Below are 27,984 nucleotides of genomic sequence, written 5' to 3' on the forward strand. Positions count from 1 at the left end.
CACCAGGGTGAGCATCATCCCCGCATAATGTCTGACCAGGCCAGTCAGAATTTAGACATTTCAATGAGATGCCCTTTCCTTTTTCCAACAAATACAGCCTAGTCAACACAATCTCATCTTAACAATAAACCTGCCACCCCTGGATTCATTCTGGTGAACCTTTGCTGAACTCCCTCTATGTCCAGTGTATCCTTTCTTAGGTAACTGGACCTGTAATGCACAAAATACTCCAGGTGCAGAGTCACCAAGATGTTACACAGCTGCAGAAAGACATCCTTGCTGCTACTCTCAAATCCTCTTCCAATGAAAGCCAACTTTCCACTTGTCTTTCTAACTGCTTGCAGCACTTGCTAGTCTGCTTTCAATGACCTGTGTACAAGGACACTTGCAGATGAACATTTCCTGGTATACCACCATTTAAGTAATAATGTGCCTTTTGGTTTTTCCTATTCAAGTAAATTATCCACATTAAACTGCACCTGCCATGTATTTGCCCATTTATTCAATTAGTCTAAATTTCTTTAAAAGTTCTTTAATTCCTCCTAATTTTGTAATATGAGCAAACTTGGAAATATTACATTTAATTCCCTCACCTAAATCATTGGATGATATATATTGTGAATATCTGGGTCCTTTCAGTACCCCATTGGATATCACCTTCCACTTCAAACAAAAACCCATCCATCCCTACTCTTTTTTCCTGTCTGCTAATAAATTCTCAGTCTATGTCGGTACATCACACCAATCCCATGAGCTTTAATCACAGCACATTAGCTTCCGATGTGGAAGTTTATCACTTTATGAAAATCATAATACACCACATCCACTGGTTCTTGCTCATCTATTCTACAAGTCACAGCCTCAAAGTACTCTAGGAGGTTTGAACAGCTGAAAATGTGTTGCTGGTTAAAGCACAGCAGGTTAGGCAGCATCCAAGGAATAGGAAATTCGACGTTTCGGGCATAAGCCCTTCATCCTGATGAAGGGCTTATGCCCGAAACGTCGAATTTCCTATTCCTTGGATGCTGCCTAACCTGCTGTGCTTTAACCAGCAACACATTTTCAGCTGTGATCTCCAGCATCTGCAGACCTCATTTTTTACTCTAGGAGGTTTGTCAAGCATGACTTCTTTTTCACTAATCCACGTTCACTTTCTGTAGTCCTGTTAATGTTTTCTAAGTGTGCTTTTATAATATTCTTTATATTAGACTATAGAATTGTATATACTACTGATGTCAGCCTAACCAGATTTTATTTCCTTTTTTTTAAAATCAGCAAAGTTGCATTTGCCACCTTCTAGATTAGAGTGGTGCTGGAAAAGCACCACGGTTCAGGCAGCATCCAAGGAGCAGGAAAATCGATGTTTTGGGCAAAAGCCCTTCATCAGGCTGTATTCCTGATGAAGGGCTTTTGCCCGAAACATCGATTTTCCTGCTCCTTGGATGCTGCCTGAACTGCTGTGCTTTTCCAGCACCACTCTAATCTAGAATCTGGTTTCCAGCATCCGCAGTCCTTGTTTTTACCTACATTTGCCACCTTCCAATTTGGGATTTGTCAACTACGATAAATGGAACTAACTTTAGAAGAAAATGTATGTGGTAGTTTGGCTGAACTCTAGAAAGTGTGTGAAATTTTATTTGCTAAAAGAAAAAAGGAAAAGGAAAAAGTTACTTTTATTTCCTTCCCGGTCCTCTTCCAGTATTTGAATAAGCTCATTCTCCATTAGGTACTGTATAGAGTCCTCAATAGCATTGCCCTGGATTGATGCTACCTCAGTTCCTTGTGCACTGGCAGCCAGCAGTGTGCATGAGGCATACACACGGACATCTTCTGGGGTACTGGCAACACCGCCTACTATAATCTGAAACCAAGATTAAGAGCCAACAGTTTTAAAAATCCCATAATATCCAGAATATTCCTCAAATCTGATGGATTATTTTGACACAAACTAGTCCAAACATGACAGAACCACGGAATTGAAACACAACACTACTTATCAACTATTTCAAACATAAAATCTTAAATCAATTTTCTTTATTATTATTTTGTCACGACAGTGGGAATCCAGAACCACAGGCTAAAGTCCTAGGGACATGGGCCTCAATCCCACCATAGCAGATGGCAAACTTCAAATATAATATTAAAAAAATCTGAAATCAAAAGCTAGCCTAACGGTGACCATGTTGCCACAGTTGCTTGTTGTAGAAACCCTGTCTAGTGCACTAATGTCCTTCAGGGAAGGAAATCTACCATCCTTATCTGGTCTGACCGATATGTAATTCCAGATCTACGGCCACACGATTGGCTCCAAACGATGCTCTGGACAATAATGATAGCCAATGAATACTGGCCTAGCCACTGATGCCCACAACCCATCAATGAATAAAAGTAAACAAACAAATAAATTGCAAACTGTGGGTCATACACACATGAAACATTGTGCAAAAATAACTACTGTAATTGTTATGGTTAAATAACAAAATAAATAACCAAGGCTAGAAGGCAGCTCAGTTATATCATCACAAACGCTTGCTGATCCAGAACCTTTATTATTGGAACCAATGTCTGCGATAGAGATCACGTTGGGATCAGGTTCCTTAAAAAGAATTGCTGTAAGTTTACTGTCAAAAAGCCAAACCAGTTAACAGATTGAAGTCTGTACAAATCTATAGACAGAATTTTTTTTCAGAATTTAAACAGTTTATATAACTTTGTCCAAGTGACTTGGCAAGAAAACTAGTTGCTCTTCCTTCCTTCCTCTGGAAGCTAGCATTAGCCTTCTCAGGCACCAGGACGAGCATCTGCTGAAAAGGTTCCATCCATTCCTTCTTGTATATTTTATTTCTCAATCCAACAGAGAAAAATATAAATGTTTGAATTTATTACAGTTTTATTCCAAATTCAGTGATAGTTCAATCTATAAATGGGCTGCTGTCACTTTACATACATCGACACACTACATCTACATATTCACAAACTAGGACTCCATGGACTCAGAAATTTATTTGGTTCACATTTTGTATATTTGATAATGCTATTGTATGCAAACCAACAACATGACATTCGGATCTACAAATTTCAGACTTTTACTTATCTGAAAGCTAATTTAAAACTTGAAGAATACCATACAAAACACATTCTACATCAACTATTGTCAATGAGGGATAGAAAATAAAATGTTGACACTAGTTTCTGAAGAGTTAACCATTTGTAGCCAAGACTCTATGTACATAGGTTAAATTCCTTCAAGTTGAAATAGGTCCTGTTAATCTTTCATCTTACCTCAAGGATAGCTCGGATCATACTGGTAGTGACACCCTCTCCTTCCTTCTTCACAAGGCAACTACGAATAGGTTTGAGAGAGCCCTGTATCAGGCTCATTCCTTTTGCTTTCTCTGCATTCTTACACACCAGTATACTTTCACCTGGAGCAAAATTTAACGTTAAACGTTATTACTTTTAAGGTGTTTTCTTTCTCACCTTGCTATTACATACAAAAAAAACAAACATATGATGAATACAAAAAAAAATTGCTTATTGTAATGCTCATTCTATTTCATGTACTTTTGACTACTAAAAATTAGGACAATTCAAGTCCATGCAGAGAGTTTCTGGATATGTAGCACATATATTGTAACACAGGATGTATGATATAATAATAAAAAACTTGCACACAACTTTTGATGAAATTAACACAAATTATTTTGGTACTGTTTATTTCAGGTCAATCGCACTTCAGTTCAAATGCATATCCCAAAACTACATTTACAGCTTATTAAATACATAATTCAGATTTAATTTGAATTTGCAGTGTTACTGTCGAGTTATAAATCTTTATCAGATCAAGCAAAGAAGTACAGGACTGCTACAGATAGTGATTGACATGTCAGTACAGCTGCAGCAGTGCAGAAAATTGCCTGGGCACATCCTATCAACCAAAACAAAGACAAATACAAAATTACTGCCTCATCAGTCTACTCTCAATCAAAGTGATGGAAGGTCAACGGCGTTATCAAGCAGCACTTGTTCAGTAATAATTTGAACACAGATGCACAGTTGAGTTCCTTCAGGACCACCCAAACCCTTTACATCCTTGGGCCAAATACAGACAAAACAGCCAAACTGAGCAAAAGTCTGAGCTGAGATAAATGCAACTGCCCTTAACATCATGGTTGCAATAGAACAAATGTGGGATCAAGGAACCTCAGCAAAACTAATTTCGAAAGGTGGGGGTGGGGGCGATGCCTCTACCAGCCGGAGTCATACCGAGCAGACAAGAATATGATTGTGGCTAATGGAGGTCAATCACCTGAGCACCAGGACATTGCTGCAAGAGTTCTCAGGGTCTGAGAATCAACTACATTTAGATGATCTATTGATAACCTTCCCTCCATTATCTGGTTGTGCTGCTAATTTTCAATATTTAATGTCATTCACAATTTCTCAGCTACTGGAACGGTCCATGCTCTCATGCAGCAAGACCTGGATAACATCAGAATTGGGCTGACAAATGGCAATACCATTCATGCCAAATAGATGTCAGGCAACAACCATCTTCAACAATAAAGAATCTAATCATCTCCACTTGATATGCAATGGCATGGCCATCTTTAAATCCCCACCATAAAGGTTTTGAGGGTTATCATCAATCAGAAATTGAACTAGACTAGTCATGTAAGTACCATGGCTTCAAGAACAGATCAGAGGCAAAGAATCTTGTAGCAAGTCACTCACCTCCCAACTCCCAAAGCCATCATTTACAAGGCACAAGTCAGGAGTGTGATGGAATGCTCCCCATTTATCAGGCTGAGTGTGATTCCAACAACATGCAAGAATCTCTACACCATCTAGTACAACTCAATCTCCTTCTTCAGGAATGAGACTGATATATGCACCAGCCTCATTCCTGAAGAAGGGCTTATGCCCGAAACGTCGATTCTCCTGCTCCTCGGATGCTGCCTGGCCTGCTGCACTTGTCCAGCACCACACTTTTCAACTCTGGTCTCCAGCATCTGCAGTCCTCACTTTCTCCCAACTCAATTTTCTTGACTGGCACCCATCAGCACTTTAAAAATTCACACTATCTTCTGCCAATGCCCATAAGCCTCCTTTGACAGCCACTTCTAAACCTACAACATTTTCCACTTAGAAAAACAAGGGTAAGAAATGCATGGAATACCCTGCAAGTTCTCTTCCAAACCCCACACCATCCTGATTTGGAACCATATCACCATTCATTCATTCACAGGCACTGAGGCAAAAACCTAGAATTCCCTCCCTTGTAGTAGTTACAGCCACAGAACTACATGACTTGTAGTGATTCAAGACGGCCGATCATCATCAGCGCCACCTCAAATTAGGGGTGGGGTGGGTAAAGCATTATGGCATGTCCAACAATGTTCACATCCCATGAATAAATAATTTTAAAAATTGCAGTCCAGAAAAAAGGTATATTTTCTCAAGGTAACGGAGGAGAATTGATTAGAAGTTAGTTGAAGTATACATATCAATTCTCACAGACTATTTTGCCCAATCAGTGCACAATATGCACGAACGTAACAATTTTATTTGAAACAAGACAGAATCACCTCTGAGCAAGGAGGCATGGACTCATGTCCCACCTACTCCAGAGGTTTGTCATAAGACATCTCAATAAGTTGTTGAAAAATACCTAGAAGACCCTGAACAGTATTGACAAGGTGAACATGAACAGAATATTTCCTCTTGTGAAACAGTCCAAAGCTAGGGAGCTGCTTCAAAATTACAAGTCACCCTTTTAAGCAAGAGGTAAGTATTTTTTTTTCCTCTCAAAAAGAGTTGAAGTCAGAATGGATTTAGAGAAGGGAAATGATACTTGATAAATCTGCTAGATTTGTTTTTGAGGACATAATGAGTCGGTTGGTAAAGGGGAATCTAGTGGATGTTGTTTATTTGAACTTTCAAACGGCTTTTGATAAAGTCCCAAACAAGAGTTTAGTCTGTAAAATTAAAACACACGCGACTGGGACAGTGTACTGACATTGAGAGTGAGTTGGCTCACTGACAGGAAACAAACATTAGGAATAAACGGCTCATTTTCTGAGTGGCAGCCAGTGAGTGGTGAGGCACTGCAGTGATCAGTGCTTGGACACCAGCTATTCACAATATATATTAATGATTTAGATAAGGAAACTAAATGTAGTATCGCCAAGTTTATAGATGCCACAAAGCTGGTAGGTGAGTGAGCTGTGAGAAGAATATAGAGATGCTTCAGTGTCATTTGGACAAGTTGAGTGAGTGGGAAATGCATGGCAGATGAAGTTTAATGTGGACAAATGTGAGGTTATCTACTTTGGTGGGAAAACCAGGAAGGCAGATCATTATAGATAAAGGAAGTTGTGTATCCATAAATTGACTGCTTACATTACAACTTACAAAACTTTGAATCAATTGCAATGTTAGATATCTTTGTATGGAATATTTTAAATCAGGTCAACTAATTCCCAACAGAACCTCTTCCCTCTGCTATCAATGCCACTCCCCACACCTCAATGTCCTCAGAAGGACCAATACTAACATAATGCAATACTGAAAGCACATTTACCTTAAATTGCCTTAAATACTGAAATTAGGGTTCCACAAAGAGTAGATATAAAACAACTAACTGTTTACCCATTGTGTCCACTCCTTTCCTTCCAGCTCTCCCAGACATCTGTTTGTAGGTGATAACATCAAGAAGCCGCCCATTAAACACTGGCGATCTAATAATCACACGGCGAGCTGGTAGATTTACACCAGAGGACAGGGTGGAAGTAGCCACAAGAACACGAATCAAACCATGGCGAAATGCCCCCTCAACGATATCACGTTCATCAAAAGTCAATCCTAACATGGAAATGAGAATGGCAGTAATCAATGTTGATCAGAAATAAACAGTTACTAATTATGATTATAAAATAAAGTTACACGTCTATTGATGGCACCATCATTTAAAAAAATTCATGGCTAAAGAAAACCATTCAATAAAAGAAACTCCTTTGACTAATTTCTGATGAAAATAAACACTTGTGTTCTAAGTCATCCAATAGCTTTGACTGCTCCAATAAGTGCATGCACCTTTTAGGCATATTCACATGTATTTTTAACAACTTCAAAGGCCATCTGGTCTTCCCCTCACACGTCAACCACAACTTCCCTCGACCTGGAACCTCAACTCTCCAAAGGGGTAACCTGGCTTCCCAAAATAAATCCACAAACTCAGTCCTGGTCTGCTCTGTGAATTCTCAATTCCAGGGAGCGGAGAGAATAAAACAGGATTTAAACGGAGATAACTGCCCAATTAAGTGGACAGCTGTCTTAACATGCACAAAACCAGGCCTCAATAAAAATCAGAAATAAAACATTCAGGGTCATTTGAGGATTTTCATTGTGACAGATGAAAATCTATGCCTTACACACACACAGTCAAATAAGCTGCTTTTAGGTAAATCTGCATTATCTCAGCCACCTTCACACCCACAAGAAACCTCCATTCATCTGAAATATCGAACCAAGCCAGTTTCCTATATAAAAAAAAGTCATGTTAATCTTCAATACAGCCAGCAAAATGGACGGGTTGGACCGAAGGGTCTATTTCCATGCTGTACATCTCTATGACTCTATATGCCTTATGGTTTTAGTTTATGAAACCTTTTCAACATCAAGGGAAAACAGTTAACATCGCATTCTACAAAGAAATAAAAATAAATTGTAATACCAGCGTGATGAAAGGCCACTCCCTGAGGTACAGTGCGCCCCAGCACTGCATCGAGTCCAGCTGGAGTGCGCTTTAGCTGATCCATTGTCTCTTGGAGCTCATCCCTGTGTAGTGTGTAAGGGAACAACTTGGATGCTTTTACAAATCCTAAATAAAATAAAAAATAAAGAGTAAAGTACAAATCATGTAGTTTAATCAAATGATACTTAATGGTCAAAGTTGTAACTAGATAGTAGCACAAGATAATGATTATCAATAAAGAATATAGAATAGTGCAGCAGAAACATTCATCACGCAGCCCATCATACCCATGTCAGCACTTTGAAAGAAATAAGAGAGGAAGGCAACTATTCTTTCGCCATAACCCTGCAATTATTTCCTTTTCAAAAGTTACTATTGAACCTGCTTCCACCACTTATTTGGATAATGCAATACAGCTCATAATACGCTGCATAATAAAAATAATTCTTGCCTACCATCTGCTACTTATCCCAATTATCACAAAGTAGTGTCTTCTGGTTACTGAACTGAAAAATAGCACCCAGAAATAGACAAAATATTTAAGGCCTGTGATTTCTAACGGTTTTTTCACAAATTCCTGCTTTATGTAATCTATGCTTCGAATTATAAAGTCCCAATGTTCTATGTTTTTTTTCCAAAAAGCTTTTCATGTTTTCCTGCCACCTACAAAGATTTCTCTATATGAATGCCACGATCCCTCTGACTATGTTAACCTTTTCACAGTGGGATAAATGTTTGAATTAGTAAATGACTTGCAACACACTCAACCTTCAAAGATGATCACTTGTGGTGATCAGTTGCATTGACAAAGCAATATCTCTTTTTCCAAAACTATTTCAACGTACATTACTCTGTTTTTTTTTTGGTTATAATGAATAATGGACATTCAGTAATAATGACCAATCCTGTAGCTATTTCCTTTGCTTCTTCACCACCAAAAAAATATTTGCACAGCTTTTGGAAATGCCTGCTCAAGGGAATTCAAACTGGATTGATCTGTCAGCTTCAGGGGAATTGAATATAAATACAGCTTCAGCTGTTGTTTATTAAAGCAACAGCCTTTGTCAATAGTACCACTGGAGAACAGTGTTAAACATGGAACAATCAGAGGCAAAAAGCTGTTTTTTGTTAACTACTGTGCAGGATGCAGAGGGTAACTAAACAACTCACTGGAAGAGAATACTCCACAACCATGCCTACCATCAATGATGGAGAGCCCAAAAAATCATTGCAAAAGATGAGGTTGAAGATTTGCAACAATTTTCAGGCAGACGTGTGGGTGGATGATTCTCTCTCTCCCTCCTCTGAAGGATTCCATACACAAATCCAATCCAGCTATTTACAACTCCATCTGTGTACTCTCAATCATCAGTAAAGTGATCAAAGGCATCATCAACAGTGCTATAGCAGCACTTGTCTAACAATGACCAACTCAGTGAATTATAAAGTGGTTTCCATGATCAAACATACCCGGGGTTACCACTGACCAGAAAGCGAATGGACAAACCAGATAAATATGTGATTACAGGAAGTCAAAGGCAGAGTCTTGCACCGAATAACTCAACTCCTGACAACCCAAAATCTGTCCACCATCTACAAGCAAAGTCAGAAATACTTCCCACTTGCCTGGATAAGGGCAGTTTCAACAACACTCAAGAAGTTTAACACCATCCAGGATAAAGTAGCCCACTGATCAGTACCACATCCACAAACATTCATTCCCTTCAGCAGTGATGCTCCGTAGCAGCAGTATCTACCATCTACAAGATGCAGTGTAGAAATTCACCAAAACTCCTTAAAGAGCACCTTCTAAACACAGAACCACAATCATGTGGAAGGACAAGTGCAGCAGGTACATGGGAACACTACCACCTACAAGTTTACCTCCAAGCCTGTCACTATCCCAATTTGGATATGTATCACCATTCCTGCAGAATTGCTGGGTCAAAATCCTGGAACTCCCTCCCTAATGGCATTGGAGATGTGTACCTATACTAACTGGACCACAGTGGTTCAAGGAGGCAGCTCATTGTTGCCTTCTCAAGGGCTACTTGGGATAGGCCATAAACATTGGTCCAGCTAACAATGCCTTGAATGAATTTTTTTAAAACTATTTTTCAATTCAAAGGAACAGGACCTGAGAGAATTTAAGAACCCAGGAGTTGCAAGAGTGGACTTTGCTGCTCGAAGTCAGTTCAGGGATAATCTGAAAATAATTTCACACAATATTCTAAGGATACTGAAGAGTCTTCCTGACAGGGAGAAAGGAGCCTAATGTTAAACTTGGGAGGGGCTTGGACTTGGGTCTGCAAGTTTACACATCTGCTGATAGCAAGGTGTTATGTACAAATAGATATTAAAGTATTCTAGTTACATTAACTTGTTAGGGGGTACATCTTCTTTAATTCAGTGCATAGTTTCCTATTAGGTAGTGCTGACTCTCAGTTTTTACTTACAGAAAAAATATTTAAACCAGATTTCTGAGAAATACTTAGCTGTTTTTAAAAGTCATCTGTCTCCGCAGGGACTTAACAGCATCTGCAACTGGAATTATTGTGACCAACCTCATTAAACTTAGTTCTCACTTAACAAAAGCTTACCTTCAGTGCTTGTCATGTGGTGGAGATGATAGAATTCTCTGGCTATAGTATCAGACAGTTTTTCACACCAATTCTTGGAAGGACAGAACAGGAGGACAGAGTGACCATTCTGCACAGTCTCGTAGCAAAGGCTCACAATATTATCCTCATCACCCTACAATCAATCACATACATCTTCAAATTCAATAGCAATGAACATGAAGTCTATAAATATGTTTTAGATTCACAATTACAGCTCTGACTTCCAACAGAAGTATAGTGCTTGGGATCTGGTATTTCAATGCCTCTGATTCAACTTTCAGACAAACCACTTTGTAAGAAGTAAACTTGGCTCATTTCTCCTCCATGTGCATTCAGTGAACTTTCCAGGACAGTTTGCTTGGAGGATTAAAATAAGGATAATGTAAAATAAATTTAAAGTAAAAAATAAATGCTTTGCTTCCAACATTAGATAAAGTGAGAGTACTGTCTTGCAAATTATTTAATTAATTTTTTAAACATTTCCAACCATCGAAAAATAAGTAAAAAATGAAATGAAATAGTCTGGTTCTATTGGTTCAGCATTCAGGAAACTAGAGTGCAAAATCCACTCTTGGAAAGTCTTTTGAACTTCTGCTTTCCATTATGGTTAAGATTGTAAAGGACATACCAAATTTACACTTCACTGAAGCAGAGAATATTCGCCTCAATTGTGCTTTGCATCACAGTGAAAATATCAATGGTAAGCTCCTCACAAAAAGAGACAGCAGAAATGCAAGAACAAATCATTTAGAAAATGCAAAGTATTTTCTTTAATTGAACTTACATCTTGCCTCACCCATGGGTTCCTTCAACCAATTTAAAGTCCTTCTGTAACTAACTGATAAGCTGTCCAACTCAAATCTGGAGCTGTCAAGTGAAAACTCTTTCTCTGCTTTGACCTCATATCTGATCTATGTGGCGAATATCATGTTGAAGAAGTCAAGGGGTGACAGCATTGCATAAAAAAATTCAATCCATTACTCACTCCCAAGCTTGATATAGCAAGATTTAAGTAGAGTTTTCAGAATGCTTCTGAAGGGATATCAATGGTTCACATAATCATTAAATGATTTCCAAATTTTTCAGCATGTGTTAACTTACGATTTTCTGTTAAGGTATACTTGTAAAATTTATCAATAATGAAACTACTTTCCAAAATTATCTCCCAGGCTTTCATGTTTTCAGGGGTCCTCATACTTCTACTAAACTACTGCTCTGGAGTTCTCAAAAGGGTTTCAAACAACACATCTCAAAATTCCCCAATCTAACAGTTTTCATTTCCCACTCGTCAAATATCACAAAGATAATATTTTCAATTTCTATCTCTTACACACAAAATGCTGATTTATGACTTTCAAACTAATTTCACATGAATCTAACCTCCAGTACAGTGAGAGTAGTAAGTCAAACAGCATAGATCTCATTTAAACCCAGGTCCCAAAGGATAAAGGTCAGTGTCCAACCCAATTAGGTTTCCAGTTAGCCCAAGTTTTACCAGTTTGCAACAATCATTTGCTATTTTAGCAATGCAACAAGACAAGTTCCAGCACATTTTCAGAAATTAATTACTGATTTTTTTTTCAAAATTCTAATAGAATTGCTAATAACAACGTGAATAGACTGGATTTAATTTCTGGAAGCATTTCACCAAAAATCATTACCTTAATCCGAAGTGCAGGTTGAAATTCTCGCACCACTTTCATTTCTGAATCATAAATTGTGTTGCCAACCTTTAACAATTCCAGTAGAGGTACAGGCCTGAAATCAGTACAATACAGTTCTGCGTCTAACCAGGTTGCTACGATACCCAAGTTTGGAAGAGTGGCACTCATCCCTACAATCTGTACTCCATCAATGAGCCTCTTTCCTTTTGCTGCAGCCTTATGCCTGTGATATCAAAATACAGCCATCAATCGTCAATGGAAACTGAGACACATTACATTAACTAATTAACTTTAATTACATCCCATTGTGAAACAAAGGTTAACATATTCCAAAAATCATAACACATCTTTCGCTTCATAAATATCACCAGGACAACTGTTCATGATTACAAAATTAGCCAACATTATTGTTAAAAATTCACTGATGGGATGAAAGCATTGCAACCTGAGCCAGAATTTACTGGCTATCTCCAATTGCCCTCAAAGCTGATGGTGAGCTGTCTTCACGAATCACTGCAGTCCATGTGCTGGAAGTAGACCCAGAATGCCATTTAGGAGGCAGTTTGAGGTTTTTGACCCAGCACTGAAAAAATGGTGATTTATTTCCAAGTCAGGATGCTGAGTGGCTTAAAGAGGAACTTGCGGGTGGTGGTGTTCACATGCGTTTATTGTCCCTATCCTTTGAGATGTAAGTGGCCGAGAGTTTGGAAGGTGATGTCTAAAAGGCCTTGGTGAATTCCTTCAGTGCATCTTGCAGATGGTATACTCTAAGGTGCTGTGGGTACTAGATGTTAATGGGTGTGGTTCCAATCAAGTGGGCTGCTTTTTTCCTGAACGGTACAAAAGCTGCTTGAGTGTCATTGGATCTGCACTCATCTAAGCAAGTGGGGAGCATTTCATTATACTCCTGACTTGTGCCTTATAGTTGGTGGACAGGTTTTAAGGAGTCAAGAGGCGAGTTACTTATTACAGGACTGATCGTCTCTCTGCTGCTTTTGTAGCTACATTTATCTGGCTAGTTTCTGGTCAATAGTAACCCCTAGGATGTTCATAATGGGGAATTTAGTAATGATAATGTTATTCAATGTCAAGGGACAATGGTTAAATTCTATCGTGTTAGAAATTGCCTTTTTCGGGCATTTGTGTAGTGCAAATGCTTTTTGCCAATTTTCAGCCCAAGCCTGGATATTATTCAGGTCTTGCTGCATTTGAACATGGACTGCTTCATTATTGGAGTTGCAAAGGGTGCTGAACACTGGTAAAACATGCCCACTTTTGATCTTATGGTGGCGGGAAGGGTCATTGAAGATGGATGGGTCGAGAACACTACCCTGAGGAACTCCTGCAGAGATGTCCTGGAACTGAGACGACTGACCTCCAACAATCATAGCCATCTTCGTATATGACAGGTGTGACTTCAACCAGCAGAGAGTTTGTCACCTAATACCCATTGATTCCAGTTGTACTCAGGCTCTTTGATGTCAAGGGTAGTAACTCTCACCCCACCTCTGAAATTCAGTTTTTTTACCCATATTTGAACCAAGGCTGTAATGAAGTCACAAACAGAATGGCCCTGGTGAAACCCAAACTGGGTGCCACTGAGTAGGTTATTGCTGAGCAGGTGCGATTTGATAGCACTGTCAGTGACACCTTCCATTGCTTTATTGATGATTGAGAGTAGACTGACGGGGCGATAATTGGCGTGGTTGGATTTATCCTGCTGTTGTGCACAGAATATACTTTGGCATTTACCTGAGTGTTGAAAATTGCCCATGTTGTAGCTGAACTAGACCAACTTGGAACCAGGTGCAGGAGGTTAGGAGCAATGGTCTCTCTGTGTTGTTGCCAGAACATTGCAGGGGCAGGAATGATCATTGGAAGAGACCAAGATGAATCGTCCACTCTGCCCTTCTGGTTGAAGATTTTGTGAACGTTCCAGCGTCATTCTTTGCACTGATGTGAGCTCACCATCATTAAAGATGGGGATATTTAAAACCATAAGAAACATGAACAGGAGGCAGCTATTTGGCTGCTTAAGTCTGTTCCACTATTCAATAGGATCATGACTGATCCAAGTGACATTTCTCATGATTCCCCAACTGATCAAGATTCTAACTATCTCAGCTTTAAATATACCAGAGAACTTTGCCCCCACAGCTCCCTGAGGCACGGATTTCCAAAGATGCACAAATATGAGAGAAGATGTTCTTCTTCACCTCAGTCTTAAATTGGTGCCCTTTTATTTCTAGGCAATGTCTTTTGGTGCTAGACTCTCCCATGGGGGAAACATCCTCTCAGCGTTTGGGACCCTCCTCTTCCAGCAAGTTATTTGATTGTCATCCACTATTCTCGATTGATGTGGCAGAACTGGAGCTTGGATCTGATGCGTTGGTTGTGGAATCATTTAGCTCTATCTATCACTTGCTGCTTAAGGCTGTTTGGCATCTAGTAGTAGCCCTGATTGGGAGCTTGGAGAAAGTGAGGACTGCAGATCAGAGTTGAGAGCGTGGTGCTGGTAAAGCACAGCAGGTCAGGCAGCATCCGAGGAGCTGGAGAATTGACATTTCGGGCATAAGCCCTTCCTGATGAAGGGAACACCGATTGGTAGCGGCACAGATGGATTTTTTTTAGGTATGTCTATTGCTGCTCCTAACATGCTCTCCTGCAGTTTTCATTGAACCAGGGTTGATCCCTTGGCTTGATGGTAATGGTTGGGGGGGAAGAATATGCCAGGCCCTGAGGTAACAGATTATATTGGAGTATGATCTTGCTGTCACTGATGGCGTATAGTGCCTTAGAAATGCCAGCCTTGAGTTGTTTATCTGCTTGTCTCTCCCATTTAGCACAGTGACAATGCCACACAACATTCTCAATGTGTACACAGGACTTAACCTCCACAAGGACTATGCAGTCACTCTTACCGACACTGTCATAGACAGATGCATCTATAGCCAGCAGATTGGTAAGGACTAGGTTGAGTATGTATTAACATGGAGGATTACTAATGTGGTAATCAGCAGGAGGTGTCCTTGCCCATTTTTGACTTGTTGACCATAGACATCATGGAGCCCAGAGTCAATGTTGAGGACTCCTGATTGCAAACCACTGTGCCATCACCTCTGCTGGGTCTGTCCAGGTGGGACAGGACGTAGCCAAGGATGGTGACAGTGCTGTCTGGGACATTGTCCCCAAGATATGATTCTCTAAGTATGTCTATGCCAGGCTGTTAGTCAACCAGTCTGTGGGACAGCTCTCCCAATTTTAGAGTTAGCTTCTAGATGTTAGTAAGGAAGACTTTGAAGGATTGACGGGGCTTTTGTCATTTCCAGCACCTTGGTTGGTCCGGTTTCATTCCTTTTTCAACACTTTCTAGTAATTATTACAACAGAATGACTTGTTAGGTCATTTCAGATGAGGAAGCAACAATACTGCTATGGGTCTGAAATCACATATAGGTTTATCAATTTCGTAGGACCAGTTTAACCTTCCCTAAAAGGCATTAGTGAATAAAATTGTTATTTTTTTAATGACAATAGACAATGATTTCATGGTGATCATTAGACTTTTAATTGCGGATTTCCTTTGAATTCAAATTCCATCATCTGTCGTGGTCGGATTCGAATCCTGGTCCCCTGATATTGCCTGGGTTTCTGGATGACTGAAGTCTCCTCAGTCTTATGAGACTCTCTTGAAGCACTAAATACACTGCCTGATGTTTGCAAAATAAAGTCACATCCAGTGCTTCAAATTCACAAGATGGACATGGACTTTGTACATCAGGAGTGCAACATCAGATGTGTGACAGTCAAATGTAAGAATGTAAACACATGCAAACTAAAATGCAATAGGTTGCAATTGTTTTTTGAAAGAACATATACTGGAATTTGACCTTATCTAATATGGCTCTCAAAATTACATAGGTGAGTGAAATTATCTGGATAGGTCTTCCAAAAAAAATAGTAATCGCGCAAAGGATCAAATGGGCTCCTTCTGTGCTGTATGATACCATATAAATAAGTAGTTTCTCTCTCCTGCTTAACATCCAAGATCAGGAATGAATCTTTGCCACAGCTAATTAGTAATGAATGTTATGTTTAAAACCTCCCCAGGAGTGCAGTGTAATTTTCTACTTAAGGTTTTTTTTCAGTCGAAAAGCGTACCTCTTTGCACTCTTTTGAGTAACAAACAGTATTTTGGTTAAGAGAAGTTCCAACAGGTATCCCCTATGCGAATCCCCCAACATATGTAACTCATCCACTACCACAATTCCTATGGGAAAAGAAAAGAGAAAATCATAACAATTATAAAAAGGGGCTAAAATCAGACATCCAATCTGAGAGAAAAACAAAAGTATCACATGCAATGTATCAGATTAAGTGAATTACTTTGGAGTGCAATCACTGTTATTATGCAGATCAAACTGAAGCAGTATAAGATAATTATTTTTTATTTCAATGTCTGTTGAGAAAAGTAAGTTATCCAATACATTGAGAGCATTTTCTTCAAATAGCACCTGGGACTTTCAATATCCTTCCACATCACTGGAACAGGATGACAGTTTAATGATTCATCCAGTAGATAGGAGCACTGAGAATGCAGCCGACTCTTAGATCTGCATTGAAACGTTAGCTTACATCATTTCTTGGAGTGCCGCTTCAACATGCGGCTTTCCAACTTACAAACAAATAATAATACCGAATAATACCAAAGGAATCAAGATGAAATTCAAGCCTCACTTAAGAAAAATTAGATACAAATAATAATAATGATACATTAGAGCGATAGTTTGGACTCACCGATCTGGTCCATTTTATCCTCCTCAATAATTCGGTTGAGGAGTCCATTTGCTTTCTCAATTGTACACACAGCTATATCCAGCGATGAAAATCCCCCAGCAGGTGATGTGCTTCCCATATATCCTGCCACTCTCACCATAGCCTCTTGAAATAGGTTCTGAGATAGAGACCAAACATATCCATGGTTCAATTTTTACCTCTTCGGTTAGAGCTGACGTTTGCTTGTTATGAATTACAGATGAACGGAAATAAAGTTAGAAAAATATTTTAATTCTATAGCATCACTGTCCCAAGAAATGTGACAAAATGTCTTACAAATCAGATCCAATTTATTCCTATTCAGAGGTAATGGCCATGTATTTTTATTTAGTGCTTTTAAAGACTAGGGACTGAAATGAGAAAGAGAAGTTTTAAAAGCCAATGTTTAAAACCATGGCTGCAGTTTTGAAACAAGTAACCTGATACTTATGGGCAACATCTAGAAAACAACTGTTGGAGCAACCAGTTGTTTGAATTGCGGACAATTTAGCGCTGAGGAGGCGTACTGGTAAAGATTTTGTTGGCAGCAGGAAGTTGATTGGTCAACAGACGAGTGACCAATCATTCACAGAGACCTTTTTGCCTGCCAACAACTACGAGATTGGTTCCCAGGTCACCGAACAGCTTGGAACTGGAAAATAAGTTACAGGAAGAGGGAAGTGTTTGGTTCTTTCCCAACTCAGAAGCAGTCAGCTTTCTCGACAATCAAAACTCACGCAAACCTGAAAAAAATCCAGTTTATCTTTCCTGAAACAGTTGTTATATGCTGTGACTTATAACGAAGAAGTCAAATACTTTTTGTTTTAAAAGTGAATTAGCCTCCTTGTATCTATTTTCAGTGGAAACATCTGGGAGAAGATGACTAAAACAACATGTTATGCCATGGAAGTGTAATAAGGATCATCTCATCAATAGAACCTAGGAACAAAGACAACAGAACTGTCTTTCCTGGTTTACCTGTGTCCAATAACTTATTTCCCTGTTCGGCTGTGTAATCGGAGTTTTATAAGATAATTAGAATTTAAATTAATAATATTATATGCTGACAGGTTATAAGTGTTGTAAGTGTACCGTAGTACCCCCATACCAGTGGGAGATATGTTCAAGGACCTACCGCGGAAGCCCAAAACTGTGGATAAGTACGAACCCATTCACTTAAATTGAAACATAGCTTCCCGGCAGCCTCCTGATCCCTGATTCTGGAACGTTCCCCATAATATGTTTGGGCTGAGGTAAACCGCGGGTCACTGAAACAGTGATAACCGGACTCGTAGATACTGGGGTCGCTCTATATTTCAAAACACTTTACAGTCAGTGAAGTACTTCTGAAGTGTTGTAATGTCGGGAATATGGCAATTAACTTGCAGACAGCAACCTTTCACAAACAATTTCTGAATGACCAGGAAATATATTTTTGTGTTTTTAAGGGTTAAATATTTTCAAGGGCAACTAGGGCATCGTCTCTGCTATCCTTTGAAACAGGGTTATGCAATCTTTTACATCCACCAGAGCAGGCACATCTCGTGTGATCTCTTGATAAATGGCATTACTTGAGTAGGTGATGAAGACAATATTGCTCTTCCAGAACCAAAATAATCAAAATTCTTTGTCCAAATCAGAACATTCCCCTTATGCAAACATTGCTGCTGCTGGTTTGTTCAGTAACTGACCACAATGGAAACTAATACAGCCACATATTCTGAACAATTGTAGAAGAGAAGCTTCATAAATTAATTTTGCTCAGATTATCAGACATGGTAAAGCAGTCCTAACATTACTCTGATGTTTTGTACTAAAATTGCTTTTTCTTATCCCCTCTCATAATGGCAATGACTCTCTGTAATCTTCAGAAGCACTGGCAATCCCTCCAATTTCTCAAATTTGAGACCATTTTCATGAATTTAGACAGTGAGTGCAAGCAAGTTGTCCAACAAGAGAGGACAGCAGTGAGAAATCCTGTTCTCAGTCAATATCACACTTCTATTTATCAGCAGGAGCCACTGGACAATGACTGGTATCCAAAGCTGGATACCAATAAAACATAAAACATAGAACATAGAAAAGTACAACACAGAACAGGTCCTTCAGCTCACTATGTTGTGCCAAGGATTATTCCTGATGTAAAATAAAATAACCTAACCTATCTTAAAACCATGATCCCTCATGCCAGTCAATCCTGCCCTTGGGAAAAGTCTCTGGCTATTGACTCTATCCATGCCTCTCATTACTTTGTATGCCTCAATCAGGTCATCTCTCTGCCTCCTTCTCTCCAGAGAGAAAAGTCTGAGCCTAGTGAACCACTCTTCGTAAGACAAGCCCTCCAGTCCAGGCAGCACCCTGGTAAATCTTCATTGCACTCTCTCCAGAGCCTCCGTAGCTTTCCTACAATAGTGTGACCAGAACTGGACACAATATTCCAAATGTGGTCTCACCAGGGTCTTGTAGAGCTGCAGCAAAACCTCGTGGTTCTTAAACTCGATCCCCTGTTAATGAAAGCCAAAACACCATATGCTTTCTTAACAACCCTATCCACTTGGGGTGGCAACTTTGAGGGATCTATACACTGCCACCAAGAATCCTGTGTTTAATCCTATATTCAGCATTCAAGTTCGACCTTCCAAAATGTATCACATTGCATTTATTCAGATTGAATTCCATCTGCCATTTCTCTGCCCAGCTCTGCATCCTGTCTATGTTGCCCTGCAGCCTGCGAGAGCCCTCAATACTATCAACGGCTCCTCCAACCTTTGTGTCATCAGCAAATTTACTAACCCACCCCTCATCCTCCTCATCCAAATCATTTATAAAAACTACAAAGAACAGAGGCCCAAGAACAGAGCCCTGCGGGACACCACTCACCACTGACCATCAGGCAGAATATTTTCCATCTACAACCACTCTCTGCCTTCTGTCAGCCAACCAATTCTGAATCCAGACAACCAAATCTCCCTGTATCCCATACCTCCTGACTTTATGAATGAGCCTACCATGGGGAACCTTATCAAATGCCTTGCTGAAGTCCAGATACACCAAATCTTCTGCTCGAACTTCATTGACCTGTTTGGTCACCTCCTCAAAGAACTCAATAAGATTTGTGAGGCATGACCAGCCCCTCACAAAGCCATGCTGACTGCCTTTAATCACGCAATGCTTTTCTAAATAGTCATAAACCCTATCCCTCAGAATTCTTTCCAAAACCTGGCTGACCACAGGCGTAAGACTGACTGGTCTGTTATTGCCAGGGATTTCCCTCTTCCCCTTCTTGAAAACAGGAACAACATTCGCCTCCCTCCAATCCTCCAGTACGATTCCGGTAGAGAGTAAGGTAGCAAAGATCTTTGCCAGTGGCTTAGAAACCTCCTTTCTCACTTTCCCGAGCAACCTAGGATAAATCTGGTCTGGCCCTGGGGACATATCAATCTTAATGTTTACCAAAATTTCCAGCACATCAAATTCATCAATCTTGAGATGTTCAAGCCGGTTTCCCAACACTTCAAAGTTCTCATTCACAACAAGGTCCCTTTCCTTAGTGAAAACCGAAACAAAAGTCTCATTTAGGGCTTCCCCGATCTGCTCAGACTCCATGCACAAGTTCCCTACACTATCCCTGATCATTCTGTTATTCTTCACGTATGAGTAAAATGTCTTTGGGTTCTCCCTAATCCTTCCTGCCAAGTCTTTTTCATGCCCCCTCCTGGCTCTCCTCAGTTCATTTCTGAGCTCCTACTAGCAAGCCTGTAATTCTCTAAAGCTGTGCTAGATCCTTGCTTCCTCCACTTTACATAAGCTGCCTTCTTCCTTTTGACAAGAAGCTCGTCTGTTCTCATCATCCAAGGCTCCTTAATCTTACCCCTTCTTGTCTGTCTCAGAGGAACAAATTTGTGCATCACAACAACTGCTCCTTAAAAACAGTTTCCACATGTCTCTTGTGCCCTTTCTGTGAAACAATTGCTCCCAATCTGTACTTCCCAACATCTGTTTGATAGTGTCATAATTTCCTTTTTCCCCAATTAAATATCTTCCCTTGGTAACTGATCCTTTCCCTCTCCAAGGCTATGGTAAATTTGAGGAGGGTGTGGTCACTGTCACCAAAGTGTTCTCCCACTGCGAGATCTGACAATGTCCTGGCTCATTGCAGAGCACCAAATCCAAAATGGCCTCTTCCCTGGTCAGCCTGTCTACATACTGAGTAAGGAAACCCTCCTGAACACACCTGACAAAGATGGCTCCATCCAAACCATCTGCACTAAGGAGGTTCCAGTCAATATTGGGAAAGTTGAAGTCACCCATAACAACAACCCTGCTGCATCTGCATTTTTCCAAAATCTGCCGGCCTATGAGTTCTTCAATCTCCCTCCTGCTATTGGGGGGGGTCTGTAGAAAACCCCAATGTTGCTCCCTTGTTGTTCCGAACTTCCACTCAGTAGACAAACCTTCCTCAACCACCTTCGTTTCTGTAGTGTGATGCACTCTCTGATTAGCAATGCTACATCCCTCCTCTTTTTCCACCCTCCTGTTCTTTTTAAACGTTCTAAATTCTGGAACATCTAGCAACCATTCCTGCCCTTGTGAAACCCATGTCTCCGTTATGGCCACAACATCATAGAATATAGATCAGTATCTGGGACTAAGTTCATCACTTGCATTAAAGCAGGCACACTTAAACCGATCCCTTTGCTCTATCACATGAATAGCCTTCCTGACAGATTCACTACAATCCTGTCACTTCCCCATATCTAACTACCTCACTCTCAGATATGTAGCTCTGGTTCCCACCCGCTGCACTCTATCCTCGGGGTTCTAAAGTAAATTACCATATTCTCATTGTCATTCCGACAAAGTTCACCAAAATTAGCACAGAAAAGGGTGCAAAATGGGGATCACCTAAGAAGATAAAGATTTAACTATCCAGTTCTTCATGATGATGTGTATTTTTGGTAACAGCCACTAATTTGTGATATTAGCCACAGCCTAAGCTCACCATCCTTCTCAGTTTCAAACTTTATTAGTAGTCAAACTTGCTCTCATTACCTTCAATTCCAATTTAGTTCAGGCATATTGTGTGATTAGGTGATACCAAGAAGGTATTATATCCACAATAAGCACACAAAATGTTTTCAAGGGTTAACAGAGTCAATGCAGGAAGGATGTTTCCCCATGGCTGAGGCAATTTGGAACCACAGGACAGAGTCTCAGAATAAGTGTGCGCAGCTTTGGACTGAGAAGAATTTTGTCCACACAGAGGGAAGTACGTCTTTGAAAATTTTTGCTTCAGTCAGCTGTGGATGCTCAGTTTTTCAAGATTGGGATCAATAATTTTTTAAATATTACAAAGAAAACAGGGATAGCACAGAAAAATAAAGTTAAAGTAGAAGATCGGTCATGATCTAATTGAATTTAAAGGATTGGGTTCAAAGGACTCAGATTACAACAGGATCTTGACCAGATGGGCCAATGGGCTGAGAAGTGGCAGATGGAGTTTAATTCAGATAAATGTGAGGTGCTGTATTTTGGGAAAACAAATCTTAGCAGGACTTATACACTTAATGGTAAGGTCCTAGGGAGTGTTGCTGAACAATGAGGCCTTGGAGTGCAGGTTCATAACTCCTTGAAAGTGGAGTCGCAGGTAGATAGGATAGTGAAGACGGCGTTTGATATGCTTTCCTTTATTGGTCAGAGTATTGAGTACAGGAGTTGGGAGGTCATGTTGCGGCTGTACAGGACATTGGTTAGGCCACTGTTGGAATATTGCAATTCTGGTCTCCTTCCTATAGGAAAGACATTGTGAAACTTGAAAGGGTACAGAAAAGATTTACAAGGATGTTGTTAGGGTTGGAGGATTTCAGCTATAGCGAAGAGGTTGAACAGGCTGGGGCTGTTTTCCTTGGAGTGTCGAAGGCTGAGGGGTGACCTTATAGAGGTTTACAAAATTATGAGGGGCATGGATTGGGTAAATAGGCAAAGTCTTTTCCCTGAGGTTGGGGAGTCCAGAACTAGAGGGCATAGGTTTAGGGTGAGAGGAGAAAGATATGAGAGAGACCTAAGGGGTAACTTTTTCACACAGAGAGTGGTACGTGTATGGAATGAACTGCCAGAGGAAGTGTTGGAGGCTGGTACAATTGCAACATTTAAGAGGCATTTGGATGGGTATATGAATAGATGGGGTTTGGAGGGATATGGGCTGGATGCTGGCAGGTGGGACTAGATTGAGTTGGGATATCTGATCGGCATGGACAGGTTGGACCGAAGGGTCTGTTTCCGTGCTGTACATCTCTATGACTCTATGACTGAATGTCCTACTCCTGCCCCTATTTCTTATTTTTTTTTAAAGGACTAACAAAATGCATGTTTCCTTTCAATTTGATCTGAACAAACAGGTCATCCATAGCAATTGGATTAGGTTCTCCAACAGATTGCAAGTAAAAATGATTCTGGACAGCGTCAATAGAGTTTAATATTAAACTTAACCAAAGGCCATAGATTGTTGTCACAGTTCTGAAGAAGTCATATTGGATTTGAAACATTTACTCTATTTCTCTCCCCAAAGATGCTGCCAGACCTGGGGAATTTCACCAGCAATCTCTGTGTTTGTTTCTGATTTCCAACATCTGCAGTATTTTGCTTTGATTCTATAGAATGATGACAATTCTAGCTTAACATTTTAATTCTAACCATTTTCCCAAATGAAGTGACTGGAATACCCATCTCCAGTTTGGAGCAACCCATTGATCAAGAAAGCCATGACTTGGGATTTTGGTTTGTGAAGCGGACTGAACTCAACTTTGTGGGTTCAATTGCTGCACCAGCTGAGATTACCATGAAGGACTCTATCTCAACTTCTCTTCTCCTGAAGTATGGTGACTCTCAGGTTTAACCATCACCAGTCATCTCTCTTTCTAATGAGACAGCAGCCCTGTGGTCTGGTGGACTATAATGACTTTACCCTTTATACCTTCATTGCGTACATCTTGGTGCTTGAAGGAAGACATTCGTGTTTGGAAATGGAACAGGCTCCTACAGATCTAGATGCAGAGTAAAGCTTTCTTTATTCAGCCTTCAGCTTTTTAAAAAGTAATCCACACTGTATCGATATGAAATTTTCCATGCATAACAATGAAATCCCTCTGATTGTGCTGACTAAGATTGTCAATTCAACTGATGCGATGTGAATCCCTCAGTAATCATTCAATTGAGACTTATATTGGATTAAATTTACTTTCTGGTATTTGTCACTGACTTCATTCTGCACTGACCTGCAGGTAATACATCTTCTCCTTTGCCACAGAAACAAATGGCAGGATGAACAGCGCTTTCTTCCGGTTTTCCAGGACTCTCTTTAAAATGAGCAATTCTGCTACGAGTGTCTTTCCGGCACTGGTAGGGGCTACAACAAAGAAAATGAGGGCTTATTTATTTTGTGCCAACAGCAAAATACCTGTATTTGGTTGCATCCCGACCACTTCCTTTTCTCTGCAGCTTGAGTGAGACTGAGCATTGCAATTTCTTTCAATCAAATCCATTCATTGTTTAACATAACTGATTTCTAAAACTTAACTGTATCTGCTAATTTAAGCAACTCGCTGGATACAAATACAAACCACTGTTTGGCATGAACATTTTTCATTAAAATATAGTTTCCACAGTCAAACTTATTATAAATGCAAGAGAGAAGGTATCTATCTCTGTCAACTGCTTAGAAAACCCCTCCAATGCAAGACCTGGAAACAGACAATCCAGACTGTGGATATAGTGGTGCAAAGGCTCATTTGAAAAACCCAATTACAGAATGAAGTAGAAAAATGGAAAATATAATGGACATGGAATTGCCAAATACTGGGATCTTTCTTCCAGATAATTAAATGCAAAAATTTGTCTGATCTTAAATCAAGAATCATCAAATTGCTAAAGTCCAATAAGTAACTTGTAAACAGATTTATTTATTTCACCTTCCCTGCTAATTTGGAAAGTCACTTTCTCATTTAGGTTACTAATTTGACAGATGTCAGAATCCCGACTCCAATTGACATACAAGTGACAAAATCAAAATGGATGCATACTCAGATATATCCGTTTCACTGAGATTAAGGAAGCTTTTTTTCTCTTGTTTTCCATTAAGACCTGATCAAACTGAAGCCTCAATAGCTAGAACCAACTAGTTGATGCTATAACCTTTTAATGCATGCTGCTTTTAGAAGTGCTGTCTTCAACATTCCTCTATTGCAAATGCATTTTGGATGTTGAATGATCCTTCAACTATCTTGAAGTTTTGCATTGCTTTTTTAATTGCAAAAATATATTTTGATCTTTCTCTCCTGCAGGCACTTCACAAGTAGTGTGTGGTGAGGGAAGAAAGTCTGGATCTAAATGAAGGATCTGATGGGTCTGAAGAATCTGATTTAACCAAATTTTGGTATTTGTTGGAAAGTTCTGGCAAGGAGTCATTCTGCCAAATTACTTTGACAGTATGCTCAGGGAACCACATCATTGAATCAATGCCTATGTTTTCTTGCAGGGTTTCAAGGATATTACATGTTGACCACTACCTGATGGACTTATGGTCAAAAGTGTTTTCCTTTGTAAATGTTTCCATGAGGAATAGGTAATATGAAACAGAGAGTAAGTGAGAATTGTAGATGCTGGAGATCAAAGCAGGAGGAGAGTCAACGTTTCGGGCAGACAGTTCTGATGAAGAGCTTATGTCCAAAACATTGACTCTCCTGCTCCTTGGATGCTGCCTGATCTGCTGTGTTTTTCTAGCACCACACTTTTCGACTCTGATCTCCAGCACATCTGCAGTCCTCACTTTCTCTCTTCCATATTACCTATCCCACATGGAAAAAATTGCAAAGGAAAACACTTTTGACCATAGGTCCATCAGGCAGTGGTCAGCATGTAAAATCCTTGAAACGCTGCGAGAAAACACAGGCATTGATTCGATGATGTGGTTCCCTGAGCACACTGTCAAAGTCATTTGGCAGAATGAATCCTTGTCAGAACTCTCCAACAAGTACCAAAATGTAACTTAGCTACATCGGATCCTTCAGACTCATCAGTTCCTTCAAGTAAGTCCAGACTCTCTTCCCTCACCGCACACTACTCTTGGAGTGACTGCATGAGAGAAGGTAAACACATATCTCTTTCTGGAATGTGTCTTTGTTAAAATGGCCTGGAGAGAGCTGCAGTAGTTTTTGTGAGGGTTGACCTGAGCAGCTGTGTGACTCAGGACTTTGTGCTCTACTTGCTGGGCCCTGGGACACACACCAAGATAAATCTCAGTTGTGCCTGGAAGACCATCAGGTCAGTGAAAGATGCTCTTTGATCAGCCTGAAGCCTGTTGATCTTGCAGTGCAAAGTGGTGACCTCAACAGAGTGTTGCAAAAAGACACATTCCAGGTCCAGGACTACTGGATGCACTAAAACCTATGGCAGTTTCTGAACTACTCAGGGCGTTTTGCAGCAATGAAGTCAGAGGCATCGTTTGAAACACTGAGAACAGGTAGAACCTCAATAAGGCTTCTTGCTAATGGAACAACTCACCTCACATCTTCTGTCTCACAAAAAAGCCATTAAAAGAGTTAATGCACAGATTGATGTAACTATAACGTTGATTGAAAGTACAAAACAAAAAACATTTTTTAAATATAACTGCAAGATTAAAATCATTGAGATTTTAGCATGTAATTGTTCAGAATAGTGTTAGATACTTTTGTAGATACTTTTAGATACTTTACTGGAGACCTATTTCAACGAAGCAAATATTTAAAATCAACTTAAATATGAAAAAATATTGAGTTACCTGAATAGACCAAGTTTCGTCCCTCTAACACATGATGTTGAGTAAGACACTCAGCTTGCCATTCAAAAATGCTGACTACACCCATACTCTGATAATTCTCCAGAACGGACTTGGGCAGCCCCCAGTTAGACAGCAGTAGCATTGATTGTTGTGAGGGGGCGGCTACCTGCCCACATTGCCCTGGAATAAGATGCAAATAACTCTGAAGTGGTTATAACGACGTATCCAAGACATGCCATTGGTCAAAGTAACTTTATACGTATAAAGTTAAAAGGTAAAATAAGTGGCAGTAAAGGAATGCAACTGATATAGTTTATTATTGAAACATTAGTCATACTTAATTAACCACACAAATGATAACTAACATTTGTGACTTGTGATTATTAACTTTTAATCTTAACATCTGGTTTAAATTAAATTGGTCACTAAAAGCAATAAAATTGTTATTAAATTACATCATCTCCTATACTGTTCTTAAACAATATAAGCCAAATGTTGTCTCTAGAAGCATAACCATTCTGACTTGACCAGAGAAACCGAAATAAAACACAGTACTGAGAACAATTTCGCAGGATCATTTCAACCAGCTAATACATTTAACAGCATAAATGATTGATGCTAAAAGAGGCAGCAAACAGAAGGGTGGGTTGTAAAAATGACAGTTTGAAGTCACAGTTGTTAATGTTTGAATTAATCATTGTGCACACTACACAACTTTCCTCAGCACCAGTTGCCTTGTACCCATCACACAGAGGCAGTCTGATTAAGAATTGTTAGGGTCCTACCCTGTCAACCAAGAACGCAGCCTCCTCTGCATAATTACCTTTCAACCACTCCCCCCTCCCCCACCCCCCATCAACCATTAAAACATTTATGTGCTTAACAGAATGTTTACATACTCATCAAAAAGAGAAACATAACGTGTTATAATGTATGATGCTAAAATTCAACTGAGAGAAAGTGAGGACTGCAGATGCTGGAGGTCAGAGTCAAGAATGTTGTGCTGGAAAAACACAGCAGGTCAGGCAGCTTCCAAGGGACAGGCGAATCCACATTTTGGGCATAAGCCATTCCTGATGAAGGGCTTATGCCTGAAATGTCAATTCTCCTGCTCCTCGGTTGCTGCCTAACCTGCCGGGCTTTTCCAGCACTCCACACGTGACTGAAATTCAACCGACCCAATGATTGCACACAATATCTTTATGTTATGATGCGTTTACCCATTGATTGGGGCAATTGGGCATGGCCAAAGTGCATTCATTCACTTCTGCCACTAAATACCTTAATGCTGTCAATGGAAGATGTAATTTTC

The 27,984-nt window shown here is 39.9% G+C and overlaps 1 protein-coding gene across 1 annotated transcript in view; it reads right to left on the minus strand.

The window, feature by feature from the left end:
* polq (polymerase (DNA directed), theta) overlaps positions 1 to 27,984 on the minus strand; it is a 91,415-nt gene that overhangs the window by 59,241 nt on the left and 4,190 nt on the right. The window contains exons 2-11 of the mRNA XM_060832792.1: positions 26,673 to 26,852; positions 24,130 to 24,260; positions 16,838 to 16,994; positions 16,202 to 16,310; positions 12,039 to 12,264; positions 10,357 to 10,510; positions 7,736 to 7,882; positions 6,652 to 6,864; positions 3,283 to 3,425; positions 1,672 to 1,861 (exon numbers count right to left, since the gene is read on the minus strand). Of these exons, the coding sequence (XP_060688775.1) occupies positions 1,672 to 1,861; positions 3,283 to 3,425; positions 6,652 to 6,864; positions 7,736 to 7,882; positions 10,357 to 10,510; positions 12,039 to 12,264; positions 16,202 to 16,310; positions 16,838 to 16,994; positions 24,130 to 24,260; positions 26,673 to 26,852 (1,650 nt within the window). The remainder of the gene's footprint in view (positions 1 to 1,671; positions 1,862 to 3,282; positions 3,426 to 6,651; positions 6,865 to 7,735; positions 7,883 to 10,356; positions 10,511 to 12,038; positions 12,265 to 16,201; positions 16,311 to 16,837; positions 16,995 to 24,129; positions 24,261 to 26,672; positions 26,853 to 27,984) is intronic.

Source organism: Hemiscyllium ocellatum, chromosome 12 (genome assembly GCF_020745735.1).
Source record: "Hemiscyllium ocellatum isolate sHemOce1 chromosome 12, sHemOce1.pat.X.cur, whole genome shotgun sequence".
NCBI classification, from domain to species: Eukaryota; Metazoa; Chordata; class Chondrichthyes; order Orectolobiformes; family Hemiscylliidae; genus Hemiscyllium; species Hemiscyllium ocellatum.